The 27,287-nt window shown below is 42.3% G+C and overlaps 1 protein-coding gene across 1 annotated transcript in view; it reads left to right on the top strand.

Annotated features, from left to right (window-relative positions):
* Positions 1-6,472: 6,472 nt before the first annotated feature.
* The window catches only part of MAP2K1 (mitogen-activated protein kinase kinase 1), an 81,129-nt gene continuing 60,314 nt past the window's right edge, over positions 6,473-27,287 (top strand). The window contains exon 1 of the mRNA XM_082447549.1: positions 6,473-7,056. Within this exon, the coding sequence (XP_082303675.1) occupies positions 6,977-7,056 (80 nt within the window). The 5' untranslated portion in view covers positions 6,473-6,976. The remainder of the gene's footprint in view (positions 7,057-27,287) is intronic.

Consider the following 27,287-nt stretch of genomic DNA (forward strand, 5'->3'; position numbering starts at 1 on the left):
AGATACTAGACTAGGATCTAGTTATAAAGGTCTGTCTATTCAGAGAAAGCACATGCAGAAGCAAGAATAAATAGCTGTACGGCTCAGTAGTAATTCTAATGACACAACGGTGCTATCATTATAATGACAGTAACAATACTTTATATTTTATGAGACTGTACAGTGAAAACAATCTGACACATCGCAGAGAAGAGATTCCTTGCTCCCTGGGAGTATATAGAACTCCAAAACACGCTGATGTATCAATCAATATAATTTATAATTTAAAATATCTTAAAATATACATAAACCCAGACTACATGTCATGCACAGTTCATTGCTGGAGATGACACTTTTTAAGGCAAATTCTAAACTCTCTGTAAGGTGACCTGACCTCTGAGCAAGAGTGTGAATTATAAAAAGACTGACAGTCAGATGTTATGATGGCTCTACCCATGTAGGTCATATATGCTCTTATCACAGCTCCCAAATCTCTGTAGATTAAATGGTCACTTTCATTTTAAATTTCCTGCTTGTAATCTTTGCAAAGCACTTGGCAGGAAAAGGATGACTCAGGGGTTTCCCACTGAGTAGAAGAAAGCATGGAAAAAAAAAAAAAAAAAAAGTCCAGTGATGATAAGCATTCAAATAAATGTCCTGGGAAAGATTTGTTTCATCTCAAACCAGATTAGAGATTAAGAATGTCCGGGATCCTGGACTGATTCCAAAGGAAGTCAAGACTTCCTTCTCCACAGCTGCCATCTAGGAAGCTAGTATGTCCCAAGTGTATCTTCTTTCACTGTTCTCCCCAAGGGTGAAAAGCAAAGTACCACATCTCCTCTCTCGGATGCCAAGCCAGGGCGAGGTCCCTACACCCACTCCCCTCCAAAAAAAGGTGCCAGATCTGACATCCTGTCTGGTTGAAGCCACATCCTTAGACAGCAATTGAAATTGCATCAGCCCTCACCTTGTTGAGGCACCTTTTCCTTTAAATGAAGGGCAAGTGACCATTAAAAGTGGCTCCCAAAATAACCCAGTGGTTTCGCTGCATTTGGAACGTCTGACATCCAGAATCGGGGAAGCGGATGTACCTCCTCTGAAGGGGGAGGGAAGGCAGTGTTACCCTTCCCACTGTGACCCTTCACTCAGTTACTCAATAGGAACAGCTTGCCAAACTCGCAGGAGCTTAAAAATCTAGACAATGGATTATATTCCTTAGCTATTTATTTAAACATTAAAAAAAATCAGCCCCACCCTGAACAGAATGAATTACAGGCAAAGGGAGTTAATGGTAGTAAAAGCCTCTAATAAAGAGTCAGAGTTCTCTCATGACTCGAGAACAGAAAAAACTGGTATTAAAATGAAGAAAAAATGTAAGGTAGAATTGCTTCATATGGATTAACTTCTGTTTACAATAATGACTTTTTTAAATTTTGAATTTCCCAACTGAATTTGTCATAATAAGAGAATAAAAGATCTTAATTTGTAAGAAGAAAATATGGACTTGCCTCTAAAATAAAACTCATAAATTGATAGTATCATAAAGTTCACTGATCCTATAGTATCAACTGTGTGAGTATGGCTAAGATGAACACCATAATGAGCACCATTATGAACTCCATAATGTAAAGAGAAATTATCATTGAGTAGTGTATCATGAATGGTTCTTATTATCTTTTTTATACTATTCTAGTTTTTTTCCCCCACATAATAAGCTGATATTAGTTACATAATTTTTTTAAAACCCACAAAGTTTGAAATAAAACCCACAGAGACTTCCCTGGTGGTCCAGTGGGTAAGACTCTGTGCTCCCCATGCAGGGGGCTGGGGTTTGATCCCTGGTCGGGGAACTAGATCCCACATGCATGCTGCAACTAAGAGTCTGCATGCTGCAACTAAGAAGTCCCATGCCGCAACTAAAGATCCCGCGTGCCAAAACTAAGACCCTGCACAGCCTAAATAAATAAATAAATAAATAAATAAATAAATAAATAAATAACCCACAAAATACTCAGAAGACCTAAATGTTTTCATGTGAGAAAGGCTGATATTTTCTTTCAATCTAAAAAACAAAAGATAAATAAAAATACATTTCAGTCAGTCTGACCTATTTTTTGAGGGAAAAAAAAGTTTTCTCATGATTTCTTTTTTCCACCTGCTTTATTGAGATATAATTGACATATAACATTGTGTAAGTTTAAGGTGTACAATATGTTGAATTGACACAGCTATATATTGCAAAATGATTATCACCATAGCATTAGCTAAGCCTTCCATATCATCCCCTAATTACCATTTCTGTTTTGTGTGAGAACATTTAAAATCTACTCTTAGCAACGTTCAGTTAAATATATAATACAGTATTATTAGCTATAATCAATCACCATAGTGTACATTAGATCCCCAGAATTTATTAACTATAACTGGAAGTTTGTACCCTTTGACCAATATCTCCCCATTTCCTCCACCACAGTCCCTGGTAACCTCCACTCTACTCTCTATTTCCCTGAGTTTGGCTTTTTAGATCTCACATACAACTGAGATCATACAGTATTTGTTTTTCTCTGTCTGACTCATCTCCCTTAATATAAGGTCCATCCACGTTGTTGCAAACGGCAGGATTTCCTTCCATCTCATGGCTGAATAATATTCCATTTTGTCTACACACTAGGTCTTCTTTGTGTATTCATCTGTTGACCAACACTTAGGCTGTTGCCATATCTTGGCTCTCGTGAATAATGCTGCAATGAACACAAGAGTGCAGATATCTCTACCAGATAGATCTGGTAGATCTATTTTTTTTTAAATTTTTGGCTGTGTTGGGTCTTCATTGCTGAGCATGGGCTTTCACTAGTTGTGGCAAGCAGGGGCTACTCTTCGTTGCAGTGCACGGGCTTCTCATTGCAGTGGCTTCTCTCGTTGTGGAGCAGAGCCTCTAGGCACGTGGTCTTCAGTAGTTGCAGCACGTGGGCTCAGTAGTTGTGGCTCAGGGGCTCTAGAGCACAGGCTCAGTAGTTGTGGCACACGGGCTTAGTTGCTCCGCGGCATGTGGGATCTTCCCGGACCAGGGATCGAACCCTTGTCCTCTGCATTGGCAGGTGGATTCTCAACCACTGTGCCACCAGGGAAGCCCTGGTAGATCTATTTTTAATTTTATATTTTCTTGAGACACCTCCAAAATTTTATGTTTTTTTGATGTATCAATTTGCATTCCCACCAAAAATACCCAAGGGTTCCCTTTTCTCCATGCTCTGCCAACACTTATGGCTTGTCTTTTTGATGATAGCCATTCTAACAGGTGTGAGGTGATAACTCACTGTGGTTTTGATTTCCATTTCCTTGATGATTAGTGATGTTGAATAATTTTTTTTTCCTCTAGTAATTGTTTTATTGAAGGGTAACATAGATCCAGAACATAGATTGTTTTACTGAAAGATAACATAAATCGTAACTGGAACACACTTTCCTGTGATCTCCCCCCAGATCAAGAAAGCAAACATTACCAGTACCCTAAAAGCCTACTTCAACTCATCTTCCTGTTACTTTCCTCCTCAAGGATAATGACTATCCCAACTTCTACCACCATAGATTCGACTTGTCAGTTTTGAGCATATATATATATATTTCTTGTGTCTTATCTTCTACTCAACAGGATGTTAGTGAGATTAATTCATATTGTTGCAAGTAGTTGTAGTCTATTTTCACAATGCTGTATTCCATTGCATGAATTTACCACAATTTATCCATTTACTGTTGATGGACATTTGGGTTGTTTCCCTAATAACTATTATGAATAGTGGTGCTATGAATATTCTTATACTTTTTTTTTGGTGAACATATATATTGATTTCTGTAGGTATATGTCCAGGATCAGAATCTCTGGGTCATAAGATAGATGTTCAACCTTATAGTACATACTACCAAACAGTTTTTCAAACTGGTTGCTCAAATTTATACTCCCACCATCAGTGTAAGAGAATCCTGTCCTAGTTGCTCCACATCTTACCAACATTTGATATTACTTATCCTTTTCAGTTTAGCCAGAATAGTAAGTGTAGTATTATAGAGTTTTTTATTATTATTGTGGTAAAATATACATAAAAATTTTACCATTTTGACCATTAGCAAGTGTATACTTCAGTGGCATTAGGTACTCACATTGTGGTTTTAAGTTGCACTTTCCTGATAACTAAAGAAATTCAGCCTCTTTTCATGTCCTTTTCTAGTTAAGGTGTAGGAGTTCTTTATATATTATACATATGCATTCTTTTTCCAATATATGTTGCAAATGTCTTCTTTCTTTTTACCCCCCACCCCCTTTTTTTTGGCCATGCAGCGTGACTTGCAGGATCTTAGATCCCTGACTAAAGATTGAACCTGGGCCACGGCAGTGAAAGCACCGAGTTCTAACCACTGGACCACCGTCTTTTTACCCTTTTTGAAGGTCAAAATAATTAACTTTAATGTAGTCTAATTTATCATGTTTTTCCTTTATGATTTGTGTTTGTGTGTGTGCGCACGTATGTCTTGTTTAAGAAATCTTTGCCTACCCTAATGTCATGAAGATATTCTCCAATATTTTCTTTTAAAAGTTGTGTTTAGTTCTATAATCCATCTAGAGTTGATTTGTTATGTATGATGTGATGTAGTGGTCAAGACTCATTTTTTTTCCCGTATGGATATTCAATTGACCCAGCACTATTTATCCAAAAGGCTACCCTTTCCCCCACTGCATTGTATTGTTATCTTTGTCATAAATCAGGTGATCAAATACAGATGGGTTTGTTTCCAGACTCTATGCTACTCCATTGGTCTATTTGTCTGTTCTTGTGCCAGTGCCTTAAATACTGTCTTAAATACTCAGTCTTAGATGAATCTTGATATATGGTAGTGTAAATCCTCCAGCTTTGTTCTTCAAGACTCTGTTAGCTATTTTATTTTTCCCCTGAATTTCCTTGTTGATGTGGTGGTTGTTTTAATAACAGCTTTATTGAGAGACAATTCACATACCATACAATTTACCCATTTAAAGTGTACAATTCAATGGTTTTAATAAATTCACAGAGATGTGAAACTAACACCACTATCAATTTTAGGATATTTGCATCACCTCCTAGAGAAATTCTTTACCCTTTAGCTATCATTCTATTATACTATTCCTTGCTCAACTGTCCCACCAAACTCTAAGCAATTACTAATCTACTTTCTGTCTCTATAGATTTGCCTGTTGTGGACATTTTATATAAATGAAATCATAAAATATGTGGGTTTTTGTGACTTGCTTCTTTCACTTAGCATAATGTTTTCAAGGTTCATGCATGCTATAGCACAGATCAGCACTTCATTCCTTTTTATGGCCAAGTTATATTCCATTGTATGGATGTACCACATTTTGTTTATCCGTTCATCAGTTGATGGACATTTGGGTTGTTTCCACTTTTTGGCTGTTATGAAAAATGCTGCCATACATTAGCATAAACATTTGTGTACAAGTTTTGTATGGATATATGTTTTTCATTTCTCTTGAGCACATAGGAGTGGAATTGCTGGGTCATACGGTAACTATATTTAACTGTTTGAGGAACTGCCAGATTGTTTTCCAAACTATCTGCACTATTTTACATTCTCATGTTAATCTTTAAACAATTTATAAAAAATGTTTTAAATCGAACACTTTATATACATAATAACAAAACATTCAAACAGTACCAAGGGCTACAAAATGAAAAGGGAACCTTACTCTCTATATGTTGCAAACAGCTGGGTGGCTGACACCCTGCTCTGGACCACCAGGTGCAGAGGCTTACATTGTTTTACACACCTAATGCCTTTAGGACTGAATACTTTAGGAAGGGCAAAGGGGAAGAGATGGACTGACTGTGTATTCTGAATCACCTGAATCATCTTTTATCTCATTAAGCTCTTTATTCACATCTTATTTCTTCAAGTTTTATAGAACTGGAATTATTGGTAGAAAGGGCTTTTTTTTTTTTCAAAGCCTTTGAAAATACATTCCCAATCTGCTCTCAGAAAAGGTTGCCCCAATTTAAAGTCTCATCAGCATTGAACACCCATCTCCCTGTACCCTCGTCAGTAGATTAGTACTGTGTATTACCGTTTTATATGTATCTTTCTACTTGCCTGTTCCTTAGGTGCAAGGAGTCTCTGGACAACTTGTCTATTCCTCGACGCTGCCTCTAGAAATAAGAAGGGGTCCTTTTCTTTATTCGTTTTATTACTTCATCTCCATCAACATGACTCGGCCCGTGGGCTACACTCACCCCAGCGGAGGAGACCGCGTGGTGACCAACTGGGTCCAGGTCACCTCCCTTCCCGCTGCGTCCACCTGGGTGCCTCTGTGCGGCAGAGGGCGCGGTGGAGCCAGCGCCGGACCCCGCCCCCAGAGTAGCGCGCCGCGCCCCGTGACGTATTTCCGCGTCATCTGCCGCCGAGGCGTGTTCCCATTGGCTGCCGGCGAGGCAAAAGGGGCGGAGCCGAGTGGGAGTGTGGAAAACGCAGCTGCCCGGGGCGGGGGCGGGGGGCAAGGCTTCCCCCTTCCCTATCCTTCCCCACCCCTCCCCCGCCCTCCAGTCCCTCTGGGACTACTGCGCCGAGTCGCTTGGAACACGGCAGTGGCGGCGGCGCACTTTCCCGGACTGTAGCTGGAGCAGCGCTGTGGTGCGCGCGCGACGGGGCCTCTCGAGCCCCGGGGACCGGTGGACTGAGGGAGAGCGGGAGGGAATCCCGGGCTGCCGTGCTGCGCCGGCGGGGAAGCCCTTCGATTCCCTGTGAGCCGAGCAAGTGGGGCGTGGGTCTCCCGAGACCGCCACTGGCCCCTCGGCCCTGAAGGGACCGCGCAGGGCGCGCCCCCCGAAGGCAGCCCCCGGGCCCGCGGCCCTGACTTGGCCCCGCGCGGCGGGCGCGGGGCAGCTCAGAGGGAGGAAGCAAGAGGGGCCGCCCTCCCCTCGGAGTTGAGAGCGCCTTCCCCGGGTCCAAGATGCCCAAGAAGAAGCCGACGCCCATCCAGCTGAACCCGGCCCCCGACGGCTCCGCGGTTAATGGGACCAGCTCGGCGGAGTAAGTCTGGGGGGAGGCGAGCACCGGGGCCGGGCTGGGGAGGCCGGGGCCCGGGCGCAGGAGCCGAGTCGGGTGTGCGCGGCGCGCGGGGCTCCGCTCGGGTCGTCACGTACGTCTTGGGCTGCCAGGCGCGAGGAACTCCCGGCCGCCGAGGTATCGGTGACTAAGCACAGATTGTGCGCCTGACTCAAGACCAGTCAGTGGACCCAACGAGTCGCGATGCCCCCATCCCCACCCCTTTCCCGACCCTTTCAGCCATCCCTGATCTCTGGTCATTTTCCTTCTCCCTAAAAAGTAAAAACCGGTTCATCGCCCGCCCCTACCCAGCTCTTTCCCCCCCAGATCCTCTGCAATTCTGGCCTGTAACCGGGAGAAGGGAGCAGATGTCTTGGAAAAATTAAGATCGCATCTGCGTCTTTGAGATCAACTCGGTATAGAGTGTGGAGTTGGGACCAGTGAGCAGTCCTCACCTTCCTACCTGACACCTGTGGGCTGGGAGTGCCTAGTTGCGGCCGCTGCCTGGCCAGCGGGGGCGTGTGTACACCGACATCACAGTGGATTTTCGCTTGTCGACTTTGGGGGCTCATTCCTTGGCCTTCCTGGAAACTCTTTTGTCTCTAAGGGAGCGGTTTTTCTTTTCTTCATCTGACTTTTTATTCATTCATTCATTAAACAAATCTCATCAGTGTCTCTCCTGGCTGTTCCTTGCTTGACCGTAAGCCCTAACTTCCGACCTGAGACATGACACCATGGTCTGGGAAATCACACACAAGGTGCTCCATCTCTGCAGCTTCCAGTGTTGCTCACAAACCAGTACTTTGTTTCATTGAACAATGATGCGGCTGTTTCATGGATGTTTCTGAGTTCCCACAACTCTTTTGTGTCCTGGGTAAGGGACAAGACTGTCTGAGGGAGAAAGACCCGGCGAGCTGGAGAAATAACCAGAAAAGATTTAGTTCTTAATCTCTTACCTGCACACTGGAGACTTTAGGAAGCCAGTTGATGAAATGAATAGATTAGGCTTGGATCTTCTGCCCTTTGGTGATTTCTGTAACCTTCCTTTGACTCTCTCAATTTTAATAGCCTGGGGACCTGTTGGCTTGGTGGCTCTGTCCATCCCTGTAATGATCACAAGGCCAGTGGTGGACAGACCTGTGATGTGAGCTCAACCACATTCCTCAGACAAATTCCTTTCTTTCTGTCTTTCTTTTTTTTTTTTTAATTAATTAATTTTTGGCTGCATTGGGTCTTAGTTGCTGCGCACGGGCTTTCTCTAGTTGCGGTGAGCGGGGGCTACTCTTTGTTGCGGTGCGGGGGCTTCTCTTCATTGCAGAGCACGGGCTCTAGGCGCGCCGGCTTAGTTGCTCCGCAGCATGTGGGATCTTCCCAGACCAGGGCTCGAACGCTTGTCCCCTGCATTGGCAGGCGGATTCTTAACCACTGCGCCACCAGGGAAGTCCCCAAACTCCTTTCAATACTGTAGTGTCTGTTTTGCATGATATTAACTTGTACAGGTTAGTGGATTACTTTGCAAAGATTGGTTCAGTTTTAGTGTACAGAATTTTATCCCCTTAAAATAGTCTGAAAGCCCCCCAGGGCAGGGAAGGACAGGACAAATTTTCAATGTTGTGGCCTGATCATGTGCTCCCGTTTGATTTGGAGGAGGGTACTGAGTGGAAGTACCGTCTGTTGTTAATTGTGACACCACTGCTGTGTTTTTGCAAAGGGGAGGAGTTTTGTTATAAGAAAACAATACTGGGAGGAAAAGAAGAAACTCTCCTGGAGTTGGTGGCAGATACGCTTGGGTGGGACTGGGAGATTCTAAACAGTGGTTAAGAGGTTGGATTCTGGAGTCAGGCTAAGTTTGTGGTTTTGTGACCTGGGACAAATCTCTCTCGGGCTTAGGTTTAGTTTTTTCACCTATGAAAATGGGTCTAATGATAGAACCTATTTAGAGTAGTTGTGAAGATTAAATGAGCTAATAGTAGGAAACCTTCCATGAATGTTAGCTGCTGGTACCTTTGTTACTGGGTAGAGAAGGCCGAAGGAAGCTTGGTAAGGTAGTTTCCAGTCATGGCGGTGGATATGTGTGTTAAGGTGCCTTAGCTTCTGGATAAACGAGTCTCCCTTGCTCAGTTTTCTGTGCCATGTGCACCTACCTCCATGACTCATTGCTGTGTTACAATAGGAGGCATCTTTGTGTAGGCTGTCTGAGACAAACAGGGACTGTTCGCCTATGTTTCCTGCCACTAATAGGGGGAAAGCTGTATACATCTACATCTTTCACCTTTTTCAAGCAAAGCTGATGTACTCATGATTTCTGTGATTAGACCAGGGCACAAATTTGAACATTATCATACAGTGTAAACGAAAGAAAAAAATCCATTGACATTAAAGAACTCTTGGTACTAAATTGGCAAGGTTGCTTCTCTGTGGCTTTCTGGCACCTTGAGACTGGTCTCTAACATAGCACTTACCCCTTTCAGACAGAGCTGGGTTATGTGGGACCTGATGTCTATGCAAGTTCTGGGGGTCCTTGAAGAAAAAAATGCAAAAATATTTCTTCTGCAAGTTTGTAAAAGTATATGAGCATATTGCAAGGGTGCTAAGTTAGAATGAAATAAATTGGAAATAAGATCATATCATTTCCCTGTTTAAAATGTTTTCATGGTTTCATTGCAGTTAGAATAAAATCCAAACTCCTTATATTGGGCTATGAGCCTGCTGCTATCCCCCTCCTGCCTGCCCGCCACCCCAACTCTTTAACCACATTTCCTGCTGCTCCTTTCTTCCGTTACACTGATCCTCTTTCACTTCCTCCACGGGATGGTCCATACTCCCTCCAGACCCTTGCACATGCCGTTCCCTTTGCCTGGAATGAATCATCTCTTCCTGTTCCCAAGCTAGGAAGGAAGCAATCTTCACCTCTCTGCATAAATGTCATTTCCTCAGAGATGTTCACAGACCACCTAATCTAAAGTAGGTCTCTCTTTCTCATGTCACCTGATTTTTTAATGACATTTCTTCACTGTCCACAATCTTTTTTAGGGTATTTTAAATATTTCTCTCTTCTGTACACCATAAACTATAAGCATAGGACTGCCCTTTTTGGATTCACTGTTCTGTAAGTAGTATCTAGAATAGTACCTGGCACATAATAAGTGCACAAATGTTTGTGGAGTGAATCAGTGAGTGAATGAAATTTCTAATATTTGCATGTGTTTAACAAACCTTTTAATACCTTTTCATTTTTTTCTCTTATTTTCCCTTTTACTCTCATTCCCCCTTGCCATTTCCCTTTTTTTCACAGGCACCATCTCACCCACTCTAGGTTATTTAATATATGGTCTTATAATTCTACCCGTTTGTTGGCTATATGTGTGCCTTTGGGAGGTGTTCAATAGATAGTATCGTTTTGTGTGCTTCGAGTGCTGAATGATATTGTACTATTATTCAGCCTTAAAAGAGAAGGGAATCCTGCCATTTGTGACACCATAGATGGACCTGGAGGACAGTATGCTAAATGAAATAAGCCAGACACAGAAAGAGAAATGCTGCATGATCTCAATCTATACGTGGAACCTAAAAAAGCAGAGAGTAGACAGGTGGTTAACCAGGGGTGGGGAGGTGGGGGAAATGGGGAGATGTTCGTCAGAGGATACAAAGTTGCAGTTAATAGGAAGAATAAGTCTAGAGATCTAATGCTTAACATAATTACTACAGTTAATAATACTGTATTGAATATTGGACATTCGCTAAGAGAGTAGATTTCAGGTGCTCTTGTCACACACACACAAAATAGTAACTTTGTGAGGGGGTGTGTATGTTGATTAGCGTGACTGAAATAATCATTTCACTGTGTGTGTATATTGAATCATCATGTTGTGCACCTTAATTATATTCATTTTTTATTAAAAATCCTATTGTGCTATAAATCTACATCAGTTGGGATAGACTAGAAAATCTCAGTAGTTTGACATGCTTGCAGGTCAGCGGGAGGCTCTGTTGATTGGATTCCATCAGGGGCTCAGGCTGACGGACGCACCATGTCTGAAATATGCTTAATGAAAAGGGAGTCTTGTGAACCACGTTCTGGCTTTTAAAGTTTCTGCCCAGGAGTGACACATGCCACTTTTGCTCCCATTTTTGTAAAGCAAGTCACATGGCCATGTTGACCTTCAAAGGGGGCAGGGGCCTTCTTGGAAGGAGGATAATCAACAATATTTGAACAGAAGCAGTGACCACCCTAAACTTTTATTTCAGTTTCTTTTTTTTTTAACCAAACACCATGTGTCTGCGCTCTTTCCATGCTGTTATACGTGTATCTAGTTCATTATTTCTCTTGGTTGCAGAGCAGTCTTGTGCATGTACCACATTTTACTTATTATTCCCCTAGGGAAGACAGTTGTGTTGTTTCCAACCCCTTGCTGCCTCAAACAGTGCAGCCATCGCCATCCTTGTACGCGACTCCTTTTGGACTCTTGTAAGAGTTCCCTGTGGAATGTACTCAGAAATGGAATCGCTGAGTCTTAGGGTACCTTGCCTCTCCTTCCATGATAAGGCACATACTTCTTTGTGTTTTAAAGAACGCTTTTAATTTCCACAAGGAGAAGCGTGAGCCCTGAGTAGAATTCGTGGTGGCAATGCAAGGTACTTCCCGAGACCTCACTTTTTCTTTGACCTTAGGCAAGTCCTTTGGACTTTCTCTCTTTTAGTTTCCTTATCTGTAGAGTGAGGATGAGAATGGTCCACCCAATCTTTGCCTTAGTGGCCTACAAGGCCCTGCCTGATCAGGTTCTTAGTTTTCCTCCACTGTCCCCTTCACTTATGTGCTCCAGCCATGCTGTTCTCTGTGCTGTTCCACAGTCGGTTGGGCACATTCCTATCTCAGAGCTTTTGCTATTCCCTCTGCCTAGAATTCTCTTCTGCCAAATACCCACATGACTTGCTCCCTCACTTCCTTCAGACCTCTGCTCAAATGTCTCTTCACAGAGACCATCCCTGATCACTCTAATTATAGCACTCTCTGTCGTGCTCTACTCCTTTATCTTGCCCTATTTTTCTTCATAGCACTTATCACTAATTAACGTTGCACTGACCATAAGTATTTATCTGCACCTCACCCCGCCCCCACTAAAATGTATGCTTCATGAAGGTGAGGGCTTGATTTGTTCCTTGCTCGGTGAGTAGATCAGTATCTGGCCCATAGAAGGTACTCAGTAGATATCTGTTGATTAAATGATTGAACCATTCCTACCTTGAAGGAGTATCATGAAGATTAAAAAAGATAACACATACAGAAGTGCTTTGAAGGCCATGTGGTGCTGAATAAACAAGAAGGTGCATTGCTTGGCCTTGGCGGCATCCACAGCTTTTGGATTTGGGGCTGAAACCCTCAGACTTAATTACTGCATTCAGAGCATCGTTCATAGCATCAGCAGTTTCTGCCGGGTTTGTAGGGACACACATCTGTTAGTGTGAAGGTCCTTAAGGAAGGGGACAGAAACATTGAGACAGGTTGTTGTGCTTTTGGGGGATCTCTTATGGCCTTACCTGGGATGTACACCGTGATAACTAGAAGCTTTTGAAGTGGTTTTAACTGATTTTGTAGTTCTGAACTTGGGTGCTTCTACTCGTTTGTTGCTGCAATAACTAATACGGGCACAGTCTTTTGAGAACAACTTAAGGTGAAAAGTAGGGCCAGCTGAAGCCCGTGTCCTTGGGAAGAATGTCTCTGCTGTTGTTGCAGCAGGTACAGAAATGGCAAAAAGGTTCATAAAGATGACTTAGCCCAGGGCAAGGAGATGTGTGGGGTGCTTGTTTGAACATAAACACGTACAACATTTTACTTTCACTTACTTATGCATCTTTGAAAGAAAGGGAGAGAATACTTCAGTAGAGCTACCCATCCAGCTCGCTTTTTCTCTGCCTGATCCCCTTATTGTCCTCCCATTGCCCCAGCATACCGCTTCTTACCTCTGTCCGGTCTTGCTCACATGGTTTCCTTTGTCTGGAATGCCCTCCTCCACTTTCCTGTGTGATTTTATGTTTGTCTTGTACTTGCCACCACACTTTCGGTGAGGGGAGGGACCATGACTATCTTGTATACTGATATTTCCCCAGCGTCTAGCCCAGTGCCTGGAATGAATGAATGCTGCCCATCTTACAAGACCTAGCATACAGTTCATCTCCCATGTAGCCTTTTCTGAGTAACTCCATACTATTCTAGGACCTGAGTTCGAGACTTAGTTATGCCACTTCTTAATTGTTGACCTTTGGCATGTCATTTAACTTCACGGAGCCTTGGTTTTCCTCATTAGTAAAGGAAGGATGATAATATAACAAACCTGTGAGGGAAGGCGGGCAGGTGAGTATCATCCAAAATAATGTGTATGAAAGCACTTTATGATTGTTGGAATGCTATCCAAATGGGAAGTGTAGTTAGTGGTGCCCGCTTTGGTTTCTTCCTTCTCAGCTGACTATTACCTTTTGTTCTTAATACCAAATTGCAAATGTTGATAAATCATGTTGATTTGGACATTTTATATGCTGCCTGTTCTTTAAAGTTTAACCCAAACCTGCATCTAATCAAGCCTTGAGATCTAACTTCCTGTTTACAGCAAATACAGGGACGGAGAAACAAATTAAATGATACCAGGAGGAAACAAGCATACCAGTTCAGGATGTGGAACATTCTCGAAGACAACTGACCCAGTCTCTTTATTTTTTTTTTTTTTTTTAAATTATTTATTTATTTATTTATGGCTGTGTTGGGTCTTCGTTTCTGTGTGAGGGCTTTCTCTAGTTGCGGCAAGTGGGGGCCACTCTTCATCGCAATGCGCGGGCATTTCACTATCGCGGCCTCTCCCGTTGCGGAGCACAGGCTCCAGACGCGCAGGCTCAGCAATTGTGGCTCACGGGCTTAGTCGCTCCGCGGCATGTGGGATCTTCCCAGACCAGGGCTCGAACCCGTGTCCCCTGCATTGGCAGGCAGATTCTCAACCACTGCGCCACCAGGGAAGCCCGACCCAGTCTCTTTAAAAGGTCAATGTCATGGGGGAAAAGTAGGGGAGTGGTGCTGTTTGAGAATTAAGAGACTAAGGAGACATGTCAACCAAATGTAATGCATGAACCTTGGTTAGGTACTGAATCAAAAAATGCGATAGCTGTAAAATGAATTCTTGGGACAATTAGGGAAATTTGAGTAGAGAATTATGGTTAATTTTTTAGATGTAATAATGGTATGATTATGTAGGAGAATGTTGTTGTTCATGGTTGATATGTGAAACTTACTTTGAAATGGTTCAGGAAAAAAATACACACACCCACATGGTAGATAAAGCAAACAGGGCAAAATTGTTCACAGTCGTTTAGTTGGTTAGTGTATGAGTTTCACTGTTCTATTCTTTCCATATTTCTGTGTTTGAAAAAATTCATAATAAATTTTTTTTTAAATAAATTTATTTATTTATTTATTTTTGGCTGCGGTGGGTTTTCGTTGCTGGGTGAGGGCTTCCTCTAGTTGCGGCTAGTGGGGGCTGCTCTTCGTTGCAGTGTGCGGGCTTCTTACTGTGGTGGTTTGTCTTGTTGCGGAGCACGGGCTCTAAGCGCGCGGGCTTCAGTAGTTGGGGCATGCGGGCTCAGTAGTTGTGGCTTGCGGGCTTTAGAGCGCAGGCTCAGTAGTTGTAGCGCACGGGGTTAGTTGCTCCGCGGCATGTGGGATCTTCCCGGACCAGGGCTCGAACCTGTGTCCCCTGCGTTGGCAGGCGGATTCTTAACCACTGCGCCACCAGGGGAGTCCCCATAATAAATTTTTTAAAAGTACCCAAGGATTAAAATTCATCCTAAGCCTTATGCCCCTTTTAATGTTAACTCACATTTTCTCCCTCCCCTTTTGTATTCTGGCCTATATTGTGTAACAAACATCACATTAAATACGATATCATTTTGAAGTCATATGCTTTCTTATTCTCTAAATGTTCCTTATGTGTCTTTTTTTCATTAATTTGATTATTTGGGACCATACCTTTTTGAACCCCTGGGTCTACATCACTACACTCTTAATATAGTAAATCATTATTGGTAGATTGGAAAAAAACAAAATAATGTTTAAACAAAACAAACCACCACCAACAAAAAACCCTTGCGAGCTTCCCTCAGTCTGAATTGGTAGTTAGTTCTACCACATGCATAGGAAGCACAGGTCAAGCAATGGTGAATCTTTCTGACATGTTGAGAAAACCTGGAGAACCCACAGACTGGGAAGAAGATGAGGTGAGCCTGAGAAGAAAGCTTAGCGTCCCAGTTTTGTTTCTTTTATTCCCTTCCAGAAGTTGCCAGTTTTGATAAAATCATTTTGGTCTCTTTTGGCCACTTGATTGTGTTTTTTCCTTCATGTCCTGTTCTTTGCCTGAAAGCCCATGAGAGCTGTTTGAAGGCTCACATACCTGTTTGCTAAGTTAACACCTCCCAGAATGAATTGCATTTTTGTTTTTAAAAGAGCAGGTGTTTTCTGAATCCTGGTGCAGGGCCTACTGCTAAAAATGCTGATCTCTGCCTCTCATTTCTTGGTGAAGCTCCCAGGGGTATCCTGCTTTGAGTCAGATTAAGAAGAGGTTACATGGGGGTTGAAGAAAAATCCGACAAAGGTAGAGTGATTTCTTTTCCCCCCAACTCCTTTTTGCATATTTGCCTGCTCAAGTACAACTTTAAAAGAAAATTGAATGTATCAACATCTTTTTAAAGAAAGAACCTCAGACATTAAATTTTCCAGTTTAACTTTTGGTTATTCCATTATATGCATATATAGATAGCTGTGATCAGTTGATGGGTCTCTCCTCCCCCCCATTTTTACACATAGACATAATTCTAATGCTTGTCAGTTATTTTTGGTTAAAGAATAGAATTTGATAGGATTTGGCTTCACAAATGACACTTTGTTGATTATTTAGGTGGCTTTCAAAATTTTATTATTTATTGTCACTCTTATGAATGTTTTAAACCCATTTGTTTTGTTCTTTGAGATTAATTCATACACAGAATCAGAGGCAGTGAACCATGTTACCGCTTTTGTTACATATTAACTGAATATGTTCCATAAAGAGACAGAAGCAATTTACAATGTATGTTTGAACTGGTCCCTCAAGCTTCAGGAAGTTGGCTTATTTTTTTTTGAAGTTTAGTGATTTTTTTTTTTTTTTACAGGGGGAGGACATGTTACAAGCAAATGATCCTCATTTCAGTCCCTTCTTTTTCTTTTTTTTCCTAAATAAATTTATTTATTTATTTATTTTTGGCTGTGTTGGGTCTTCGTTGCTGTGCGCGGGCTTTCTCTAGTTGTGGTGAGCGGGGGCTACTCTTTGTTGCGGTGCGTGGGCTTCCCATTGTGGCTTCTCTTGTTGCAGAGCATGTGCTCTAGGTGCGCAGGCGTCAGTAGTTGTGGCACATGGGCTCAGTAGTTGTGGCTCGTGGGCTCTAGAGCTCAGGCTCAGTAGTTGTGACGCATGAGCTTAGTTGCTCCACGGCATGTGGGATCTTCCTGGGCCGGAGCTTGAACCCGTGTGCCCTGCATTGGCAGGCAGGTTCTTAACCACTGCACCACCAGGGAAGCCTTAGTGATTTTTTTTTTGATAGTTTAATAGGACTCCTCCTCAGTCTGCTTTAATTGTTTGCCAGTCTGTATTTTTGAAATGGGATTATTTTCTGTATTTCATCGATTCAATCTAAACTAATATTTAATGAATGCTTAGCAAATGTAATTTGCTATGCTGGATGCTGTAGGTGGTAAGATTGTCTTTGCCTCCAAGGATCTTAAAATCTCATATGGGAGAGGAGGGAGAGGTTGCAAGGACACAAGAAGAAGGAAACAGATGGCAGCAGAGTAAGAAAAGTGCCCCAGGAGAAGAGATACAAAGAAAGTACTGTCAGAGATCATTGAGAAGAGGAAGAACGCACATCCAGTGGGGACGATTAGGAGAGCCTTCACAGAGGAGATGACATTTGAGCTGGGTCTTGAAGGATGGCTAGGATTTCCATGGGAATGGGGGAGGGGGGGCATGGCAGGAAGAGAGCTCAGGATGAGCAACTTCACACAAGTGGGAAAGCTTGGGATGTGTGGAGGAGCCGGCAAGTAGTTTAGTGTGCTGGGTGCATCGCTGCGGGTAGCAGGAGATGAAGCTGGAGAGGTAGGTGGGATGGTTTTGTGGTACCAGCTGAACATTTTGAAAAGTTTCATGCAAACTTTTCTTCTCCTCTGACCGTTCTTTAATAGATACGTCTATATAGCTTTGATGTGCTTTGTATTTTATTTATTTTTTGTTAGTTCGTGTCTTTTATTAGCCAGTACACAGTTACTTGTCTTCTGGTTTGTTGAAGCAATAGATCAGTGTGCTTTGTATTTTAAAGTTTTATAAATTATGTGGCTACTACATTGTCCCACTGCGATGTTTTCCTTTTATATTGTATTACTTAGGAAAAAATATTTTTTTATTTTGCAAAGCATGCCTTTTGTATGGTATAGCCTACTTTTCTTTAGTATTTAGACATCTGTCATCATTTCATAACTAATAGGAGTATGGGGCTTCATTTTCTTCTAGACTTTTCTGCCCCTTATGTGGTCCCATCTAGGATTAATTAATGTTCTTGGTGTGAGGTATGGGTCTATGTTAATTTTTCTACATAGTGAGTTCTAATATCTTCATGGAGTTTATTAAATAGGATTTTTATCTGTTGTATTTTCAGGTTTACTTTTATTTGGTCTTTATGGTATTTTTATCTCTTCCTAAAATTTCCTTTTAACTCTTATGTAGTTTTGATAGTCTTTTTTTTTTTTTTCCCTTTTCTTAAATTGGGTAGGGTTAAAGAAAACTTTAAGAATTGTCATGGTTTATCTTTCCATTTATTAATGTCTCCTCCTCTTTTACTGTTATGGTTTTATAGTTTCTTTTGAATAACTCTCTTGTGTCCTAAGTTAATGTTTCAAATACCTAACGTTTTGATGCTGTTGTGATTGAACATTTTTAAATTTGTGTTTTCCATCTTGACTGTGGTTTGATTTGTATGAATTGTTTATATCCTGCAGCTTTTTAAAATTCACCTATTATATCTAGTAATTTTTTTTTTTTTTGGCTGCACTGCGCGGCATGCAGGATCTTAGTTCCCCAACCAGGGATGGAACCCATGCCCCCTGCAGTGGAAACACAGAGTCTTAACCACTGGACTGCCAGGGAAGTCCCATATATCTAGTAATTTTTTGATTGAATATCAGTATTTCTAGATTTACTAGTGTCATCTGCAAAACATAACTTAATTCTTCTCTCTCAATACCATTTCTATTTTATAGCCATCTCAGCTTGCATTGCTCTCAATAGCAGTTCTCATGTCCCAGGGGACCACTTTTAAGTATAATGAGGCTTCCCAGGGACCTTCTGGGCCAGGGGCTTTTCTGCTCTCTCCAAGGAGTCATGAAAATAGGAAGCAGCCGCCCAGCTTTCTAGAAGCAGAGCCTGTTAGGGCTGGATGGGACCTTACAGGTCCTCCAGCCCTCTGACTCCTTTTGCAAGATGAGGAAACCAGACCGGGGTGGGGGGGTGGGGTGGGGGTGGTGGGGGGTGGAGGGAGCAGCGGGGAGAACTTGCTGGGAGTTCACACAGTTGGAGTGGAAGAAGGTGCTTGAACTTTTATCCCAGCTCAGACATATTTTCACTTGGGATGCTTACTTGGTTTGAAAATTTTCCAAGTTTACCCAACACTGAATTTTGGTAACTTTACCCAGTATTCTTAAAAAATTTTAAAAACCTCTTTTCAAGTAATAATCAGAAACACTGGAAAAGGCTATCCCTCTATATCACCACTCTCCTAAGGTGTTTGAGGGAAAAGGGAATGAGGAAATGGGGGAAGGAAAGGGTATTTTATTTTAGTCCAGGATCCTTAGTAGGAAGGCCTATTTTTAAGCTTCATAATGTCAGTTTTTAAAGCAGTGGTTTTCAAAATAACCACAGACAAAAGTCCCTGTGAAATGATCACCTTGACCTATTTTGAGTTTACCTGTTACCAAGAAAGGTTCAGAATTTCAAATGCTCTTAAGTGCATTTACTTTTCAGAAAAAGTGGAACAATTGAGTTGAGTGAATGATCCACATGAGTTCCAGATTCCAGTCAAATCTTGAAATTTGGGGAGTTGTGAGGAGAAGACAAGACTCATCAATCACATTGTCGTACTTACAGGTTGTCTGGATCCAGGTTCATTACGTTTCTTTATTGAGTTATAACTTACATATCCAGGTTATTTTTTAAAAATTAGATTAGACCCTCACCACATTTGAGAGTTCAGAGTCGAAATTATTTGCCCTGTTTGATTTCATATCATCCTTCAGTAAATAATCCTTCAAGAATGTCCTTGTTGGGGGAGGCCTCAGAAGTTAGCAGGAATTCCAAGCTAACTGTAAACCTTTGGCTAATGGCTTACTCAAATCCAGATCGAAATCCTACCAAAATGCTAGCCTGTATTTCAGCTCTTCTCTCTCTCTCTCTCTCTCTGAGTCTGTGGAATGCTAGAAAAACAAGAAGAAGAGGGTAGTTTAACATCCCAATAATTATTAACAATAGAAAATATATTCTGCTTATCTTAGGCATCCATTTGTGTCCACTGATAAAACTTGGACATTGGAGCCACGGAAAAGTTCTGTTCACCAAAGGAAGGACCAGCGGAACATTTGGACCAGGTTCATAGCACATTATATTAGTTTAGATAGTGCAGCACTTTTATTATTTTACTAAAACACTCCTTTGAAATATAGTCTTTTGCCTTGTTTTATTTTGGTAATTAAACTAACGCTGGGTTAGCCATAAATGTAGCTTGCTGCATTTTTATTTCTGAGTATTCTAAATCACTGAGCAATTATTAAAAAAAAGGTCTTAAAGCATTTACAAATAAAAGGCTATAAAATATTGACTAGGGGAAGTCAAGGGGAGAGTTAGCGAGGAAAGTACCAGAAACCACTAACAGGTGTTTTGGCTGCACTGAACAAAGTTTCAGCTTGATAGGCAAGCAGGGGGAAGGGTTTTGTGAATTCCTGAAATGTGAGGTGGTGTGTGAGGTGGAGGGGACACAGGGTAAGTGGAAATCAGCAGTTCCGGAGGCACAGAGGACTTGGGTACTGGAGGCGCGCCCCTAGTTGAGGATCTGGAACAATTCCTGAGCAAGTGGCTTTCTTGAAAGACAAGCGCTTCATCTGTAGGACCCAGGCGTGGGGTAATAAAGTATGGGTCCTAGATCAGGAAGGAACAGTAGGATGAAGGCAAAAGACATGAAACTTATCCCTGAAGGACATCATAACTGGAAAAATTACCGTTTATTGAGGGCGTATCTGATCTATTTTCATCCATTGTCTTGAATTTGCACTAAAAATCTGCAAGAAAGTTCATAATATTCTATTGTACAGATAAGGAAAATGAAGTTTAGGGAAGTTAAGTAATTTGCACAAGGTTGCATAACTAGTAAGTGGTGGAACTAAGTTTAGAACCCAGGTCTGTCCTTCTCTAACACCCATGCTTTTCCCACATAGCCCTCCAAAGATTGCATAAAATGCTGAAGGTCTTCTTAGAGCTACACTCACCAGAACTATAGCCACTAGCCATATGTAGCTATTTAAATTTTAATGAATTAAAGTTAAAGTTAAGAATCAGTTCCTCATTTACACTAGCCACACTTTGAGGACTCAGTGGCCATGTGTGGCTAGTGTTTACTGTATTGGACAGAGCAGATTACAGCATTTTCATCATTGCAGAAAATTCTATTAGCATCTAGAAGTCATCCAGTTTTACTCTTTTATTATTTTTGCCCCTTTATTTTGCAAAGGAGAATATGAAGGACAAAGGAAGGAAGTAGCTTGTTCAGTGTCATACATTTAATTAATCCAGGCCTTTGGACTTGTTGCCTGGTGGCTTTTCCTATGTTCCACCCTCTTCCTTAAAAAAAAATTAGCAGAATAGAGATGTGCAAAAGGAGTGACTCTTACTCTCTGAGCTTTGCCTGGCCTTCAAACTAGATTCTTCCTCCCAAAGTACAGTCCTGAGTTTTCCCAATTTCAAAGGGCATGTTATGATTAGTTTCCGCCAGGGAAATGAAGGATGTTTGTTGGAAAGGAATTCCATGCTTAATGTATGAAATAGCACTTTGATTCCCCTGGTTCTTTCTCTGCCTTCCTACCAAGAACTTTGTAATTGAACTTGCAGCTGCCAACCATTTGTCTTCCAAACAAGGCCAACTTCAAAACAGTTCAAATGACAGAGGTATATATACTTTGAATGCCAGCAGCTGCTTGTTATTTGCTGTTTATTCCAATGACATTTGTGTTAGGGTCAAATAGATTTAGATTATGACCAGAATTACAACCATAGATTTCTAACTTGTATGTTTAGAAGATTAAGATGTATTAACATTCATTTAACTGATATTTAGTACATATCTAATATATACCAGGCACTGGGCTGAGAGATGGACAAAAAGAAGTTTTGCTGAAAATTGGAAAAGATGCCAATGTTATTATGACTGAGTTGAATGCATTTTAAATTTTCTGAGTTTTATTGTTAGTATTTGCTATCCACATATCTACTATTTAGTCCTAAAATTCAGTAAAAGCTCCAGTTTGGATCATAGCTTTGAAGTAAAGTGAGGAATCACATGGGAATGTCCTTTTAGTGGATGCTATTAAAGACATTTAAATTATACACTCCAGTGTTTAAATGATAGTCTAAAGTTTATGTGTGTGTGCTTGGGGGATGGGCATGTGGGAACAAAACCAAGGCATTGTGCTGGGGTAATATTTTTAGGAAGCCTAAATGTGATGTTTGATTTCAGTCTGACTCATGGCTTAGAAAGTTGTCTTTCAGAAACTGAGAAATGAAAGTTTTGGGCTTTTTCCTATAGAAGTGTTAAAGTCACGTGCATGAGTATGCTCAGAGAGATTAAAAGCAAATCTGAATGTTGGCAAGGTGTCCAGGAGAGTGCCTGTCTTCCCTGAGAGTGCAAAGGTAGGGGCAGTGAGGACTTTAAAGATGGTGGGGACAGCTGGAAGGGATCCCAGCGGGCATTGTCATTTGGTCTTTCTGTCTGAGATCATAGGGGCAGGCGGGCGGGGGAGGCAGAGCACCCAGAGGTCTTCCTGTATTGTTTTTTAGAGTAGGGTCTAATTTCTAGAAAGTTTTCATATCCTTGAGTCTGTCTCCACATCTGTAAAATGGGTACAACAACCCCTACCCAGCAGAAAGGATTCATATGTGTGTGTAAACTGCTTTTGATGATTAACTGGACTCATGATAAGGGCAGGACTAGATTCCCAGCCCAGGGTGCCTTATTTTCTATCAGGCGAGAAGGAGAGAAAATTCCCACCTCCCAAAGAACTTCCAGTGATGAGGCTCTTCAGCTGTTCTTTATCCACACAGACTTAGAATAGAGACAACGCCGGGCATACTTGCAATTTCTGGGGATGTGCAGGAAGCAAAAGAATTATTTTCAGTGAAACAGGAGGCTGCAAAAGGTGCCTAGGAAACAACTGCCGCAGTACAGCCTAATATAGACTCCTCCCAGCTTCTCTAGGCCGCCATCTGCCCGGCAGGCACCACCCAGGAAGCTCAGCCTTCTTCTCCAAGAGTTTAAAGAGGATTTCCTGGGCTGCACGTGTGTGTGTGTGTGTGTGTCTGTGTGTGTGTGTGTGTGTGTGTAGGAATAGGGAGGGGTAGTCACTGACATAAAGGGAAGGTAACACTCCCTTCCTGTGGCACAAACCAGATGTTGAGGGTCAGTTCCAGGTAGATCTAGGATTCAACTTCTCCTTCATATTTCTTCCAAACATCTTCCTCAGTGGGCCCTGGCCTCTGCTCAGACTGTGTCTTCTACTGGGGATTCCCTTCTCCACCTTCAGTGCATGATGAAATCCTAATCTTGTTCAATTTATAGGTCAGCTCTTCTGTAAATCCATCACAGACTTGTCTTCCACCCCACTCCAGGTAGCAGTCATCTACTCCACCTTCCAGAGCACTCTGTACATATCCCGTCACGTGTTACTTGTTTGCATATCTCTGTCCAGTTGGACTGGACTTGAGGAAGCCTGGGACCGGGTCCTATTCATCATTATCTCCAGTGCACATCATGTTCCCTAGCATCTGGTTTGGTAAAATTTTGTTGAACGACTTAAGCCTTGAGACGGCAGAGGGCAGAAGATGCTCCTCTCCCAAGGTCGAGACTCTGCTGATCCCTGCGAAGTCTGACTTTGACTTAATGAGTGGTTGACTCTTTTCAGTTTATAATATCTTGGCACAGGAGGGTCACAGTGTTGGTGGTAATCATAGCATTTGTTCTGCGAGGCTCTGTGTACTCTTTATTGTTTTTACATCTATTTATTTCCTCATTCAACCGCATGAGGCAGGCGGGATGTGTGTTATCTCTACCCAGTAGATGAGGAAACTGATCCTGGTTAAGGGCCGTGTGTGTCACCCAGGCAGTTAAGTGCCTGTAGTCCTTTGTACTGCCTTTTCAGTCAATAGTCCCTTCCTAGCCCAGTGGGGAAACTGGCGGTGACATTCTGTGGTGTTCCCTCAGCCCCATGCCTGGCACAGAGGAAGGCTCAGGGGATGTTTGGGGCCGGATGGATTGGCAAGCCTCTTTTGCATGCTGAGCTGAACACTTATCCCCAGCAACTGCTGGGCTGTTTGATGGATGTGTGACATCGGTGACTGAATATACATGGCACCTGTGGCTTTTCACACTCTCCCCCCACGCCTCTCCAGGGATTGGGATAGGACAGATGGCCACAGACACAAGATTCTCAGCTCTGCATCCTCTCTGCAAATCACATTTGGGGAAAAGTTAAGTTTGTGCAGTAATACAATTTCAGTAACATGGTTTCATACTGCTGGTAAGTACTTTAACACTCTGGATAAATCACACTTCAGCAGAACTCATTTGGGAAAAGAGTTTAATTTCACTGTAGGTGGCTGTGATTCCCACCCACCAGCCCTCCCGCGCCCCCCCCTAATAAATCTAGGCTGATAAGGTGAACGCAGCACTAGGCCAGGCTATTTCCAGACCCAGGATAGCATTATGTTATATTAATCATCCTTTTCACCACCAACACCTTTCATTCCTTCTCCCCCAAGCACAGCCACCTGTCTGTCCTTATATGTTAAATGTGGAAAAGATTTTGATAGTTCAGTCTCCTGGACGTGTTGTGAAGAGATTGAGGTCCAGAGAGGCTGGGAAGCTCACTTGGTGTTGTACAGCTGGCGAAGACCTGAATCGAGATCCGAGGCCCCTGACTACTCTTGAGAGTGGGGCTGTTTTCTGGCCTGTCCCAATGCCTGCGCTTCGATCTGTCTTACAAGTAGGGCAGAGTCTGTATGTTCAGTTTAAAATGAATAAAGGTGATCAGTTGCTCATTGTTAAAGGCCCCCAGCACAGAGTGAGTTCATTTCCTGTTGACCCTCACAGCCTCTCTTGACATATCTTTGGTAACGGCAACTAAAGTCTTGACAGATTTCTGTAGAGTCAGTGCAGCCTAGGGGTAACCCTGTGTGGTTTTGACTAATAGGATTTAACTTTCAGGAAAAAAAGAAAAAGAGGGAAGGATGATAAGTATATGTGGAGGGAGAGAAAAAACTATTGTTAATTTTTCTCTTCATGGTATACCTTTTTGGCTCTTTGGCTCTAGAAATCATCTGATTCTGATGTTTCAAATATGGCGAATAGATACATAATCCAAAGTCAGGTGTTCAGACTGCTGAAGATTAGTAAAATGTAACAGTAGGTCCAAGTCTGGAGCGTGAAAGAAATAATACTCCTCATTTGTCATAGAAGCTTCGGTGTTCTACATCTCCTGCCAAGCGGACTCGGGGACGCTTGGGAGCTCAGCAATTGGTGTGCCGTCAACTGGTCTCTGGTCCTCCCTTGTTAGGGGTGGGCCTGTTGTCTGAGTGGGTATTTTTGGGAGGGGCACACATGCCTGGGCAGCCAGAGGGGCCAGTTGACCTGCACTGGATGATGTGTCTAGCAGGAAGCCCAGCTGTAACAGCAGAAGATAACAGTTCTCTGCATAGGATTCACTTGTAGTAGGTGGTCAGTGTTTATTGATTTCTTGACTTAAAAATATATCTATATCTTCCTCTATTTTCTTTACTACGAAGACCTCAAGTCTCTTTAATTTAGGGGAAGAAAGGAGCTAATGATGCCCTGCTCCTCTTTTGATACCATGACGCGCTCCCCCACAGATACAAACTCTGTTCTGGCTCTTAGTGGGTGCTCCTTGCTCTGCAGGAGTGTGATGTGCAGAGGCAGACAGCTGAGGTTGGAGTCCTGGCTCCACCCCTAAATTGTTGTGTCGATTGGGCTCGTTACTTAACCTCTCTCACCCAATTTTATTGCCTATGTTTGGGAGGCTACCCCTCCTTGAAGGCTGAAGTCAGATATTATTTCGACCATGAAAGTTTGCATGGTCTCCCTTGGAAAAGCTCCAGTGGGACTGTCCATGAACTACTCAGGAGACAAACCACTTGGGGGTGTGTGTATGTGTGGTGATCTTCACACATATCTGTTGTGTTTTACCACCTGCACTGTGAGCTTCTGGAGATCAGGAGTTCAGTCTTGATGCCCCATCTTTAGCCCAGGCCTGGTGCGTAGTAGGTTGTCTCTAAACATGGAATGAATGAATGTCGGTGTTAGCTTACAGAGCTCATGTGGGACAGGAGATTGGCTCCACTGGGCTTTCACTGATATCAAATGCAGTGTTATGTGCATTGAGTTTCTTGATACCTGTGCTTGAATCATTTCTACTTTTTGTCCTTTTTAACTGATTAAGCAAAGCTGGGCTAGTTGGAGCCCCCAGATAGGACCAAGAGATGTGGCCTCTGCCTGACTCTGTTGTAGGTAAAGTGCTTAATTCCAAGCCAGCACGAAGAAAGTTGGGAGTATTAATTATCTGATCAAATAGAGTCTAGTTACTAGACTGTAAATGATGATGGTGGGCAGGGATGTCATAAATGTCCTGGAGTCTGGGGGCCTGAAGGAGTTAAAGCTCCTCTCAGAATGGCCCAGGCAGCTCCTAGGAAGTAGCTTCTGAGGCAGGATGTGGCAAACCAGTGAGTAAATGAGAGCCATCCTCCTTTGGAATAAAAGGAAGTGGGTGGGGAGAAGTGAAGAGGAAGAGCCTGGTGGACAAATCTTTTTTATCTTCTGCTGTAAGAACATGCTTCTCTTTTGAATGCCAGGCAGAGCCTGCAGAATTTTAACCTAAAGTGACCAAGATCCAAAGAATGCTTAACAAGGCTGGTTTTGCAGTTGTCTTGTTTTTCTCCACAGCGAATAACTCAAGTTTAATGTGCAGTGGAGTACTATCTTAGTAGATTTTGTTTTCTAATCTTAGTCATTGGCGTATTCTTTAATGCTCTTTGAGGATTCACAATTAATGTGAGGTGTCATCCACAGTCACACTCTTTTTTAACCAAGAATAAGTTAGAAGAAAGGTATTTTTGTTTGTTTGTTTTAGAAAAAGTGTCTTGTTAATGTGTTCAGCTGTTTGTTTCAGAACACACTCTCACTGTGTTCGTAACAGTCTTTTGTAACACAGGACAAGAGGATGCTTCCATTTAATGCACGTGAGAGGTCTTGTCCAAGGATGGAGGGCTCCAGACCCGGGTTAATTCCACAATCTTGGTATCTTTTGTTAAGAGCATGGTTATAGATTGGAGGCAAATTATTGACAGAGGGTGCAACTTTGCAAATAAAAATAGCCCTCAGGAATTCAGTAATGCGTATATGAAATGAAATAGGTGAACTGAATTTGTTGAGTTTCAAGCATCACTGGAAAAGCAACCATCATTTATGAATGTATTGCATAGATAGCAATAATGTAAGTCAGTGTTGGGTTCAGGAATTGGCTCCAGGACTGTGGTTTGTTATGAGAGAAACACTTCTGTCCTTACAATGAGCTGGTATGCATGATGGACTGGATTTGACTTTACTGTCAAAGGCTTCTATGAGCCAGTCTTTGGACCAGGTAATGAGAGGTTAATTATCTAAAAGAGAACTCCCCACTGGACTTTCAAGGACCTGGAAAGCTGAACTCAGCAGTTTTTAGACTTCAGATTTCTACACACTCTTTCTCTAAAGGAAGCCAATATCTCCTGAGTTGTGCAGCTCTTGACTCTATTTCTATGAAGGTTCCAAACTAGGATTTTTTA

Source organism: Balaenoptera physalus (genome assembly GCF_965194825.1).
Source record: "Balaenoptera physalus genome assembly, chromosome: 2".
NCBI classification, from domain to species: domain Eukaryota; kingdom Metazoa; phylum Chordata; class Mammalia; order Artiodactyla; family Balaenopteridae; genus Balaenoptera; species Balaenoptera physalus.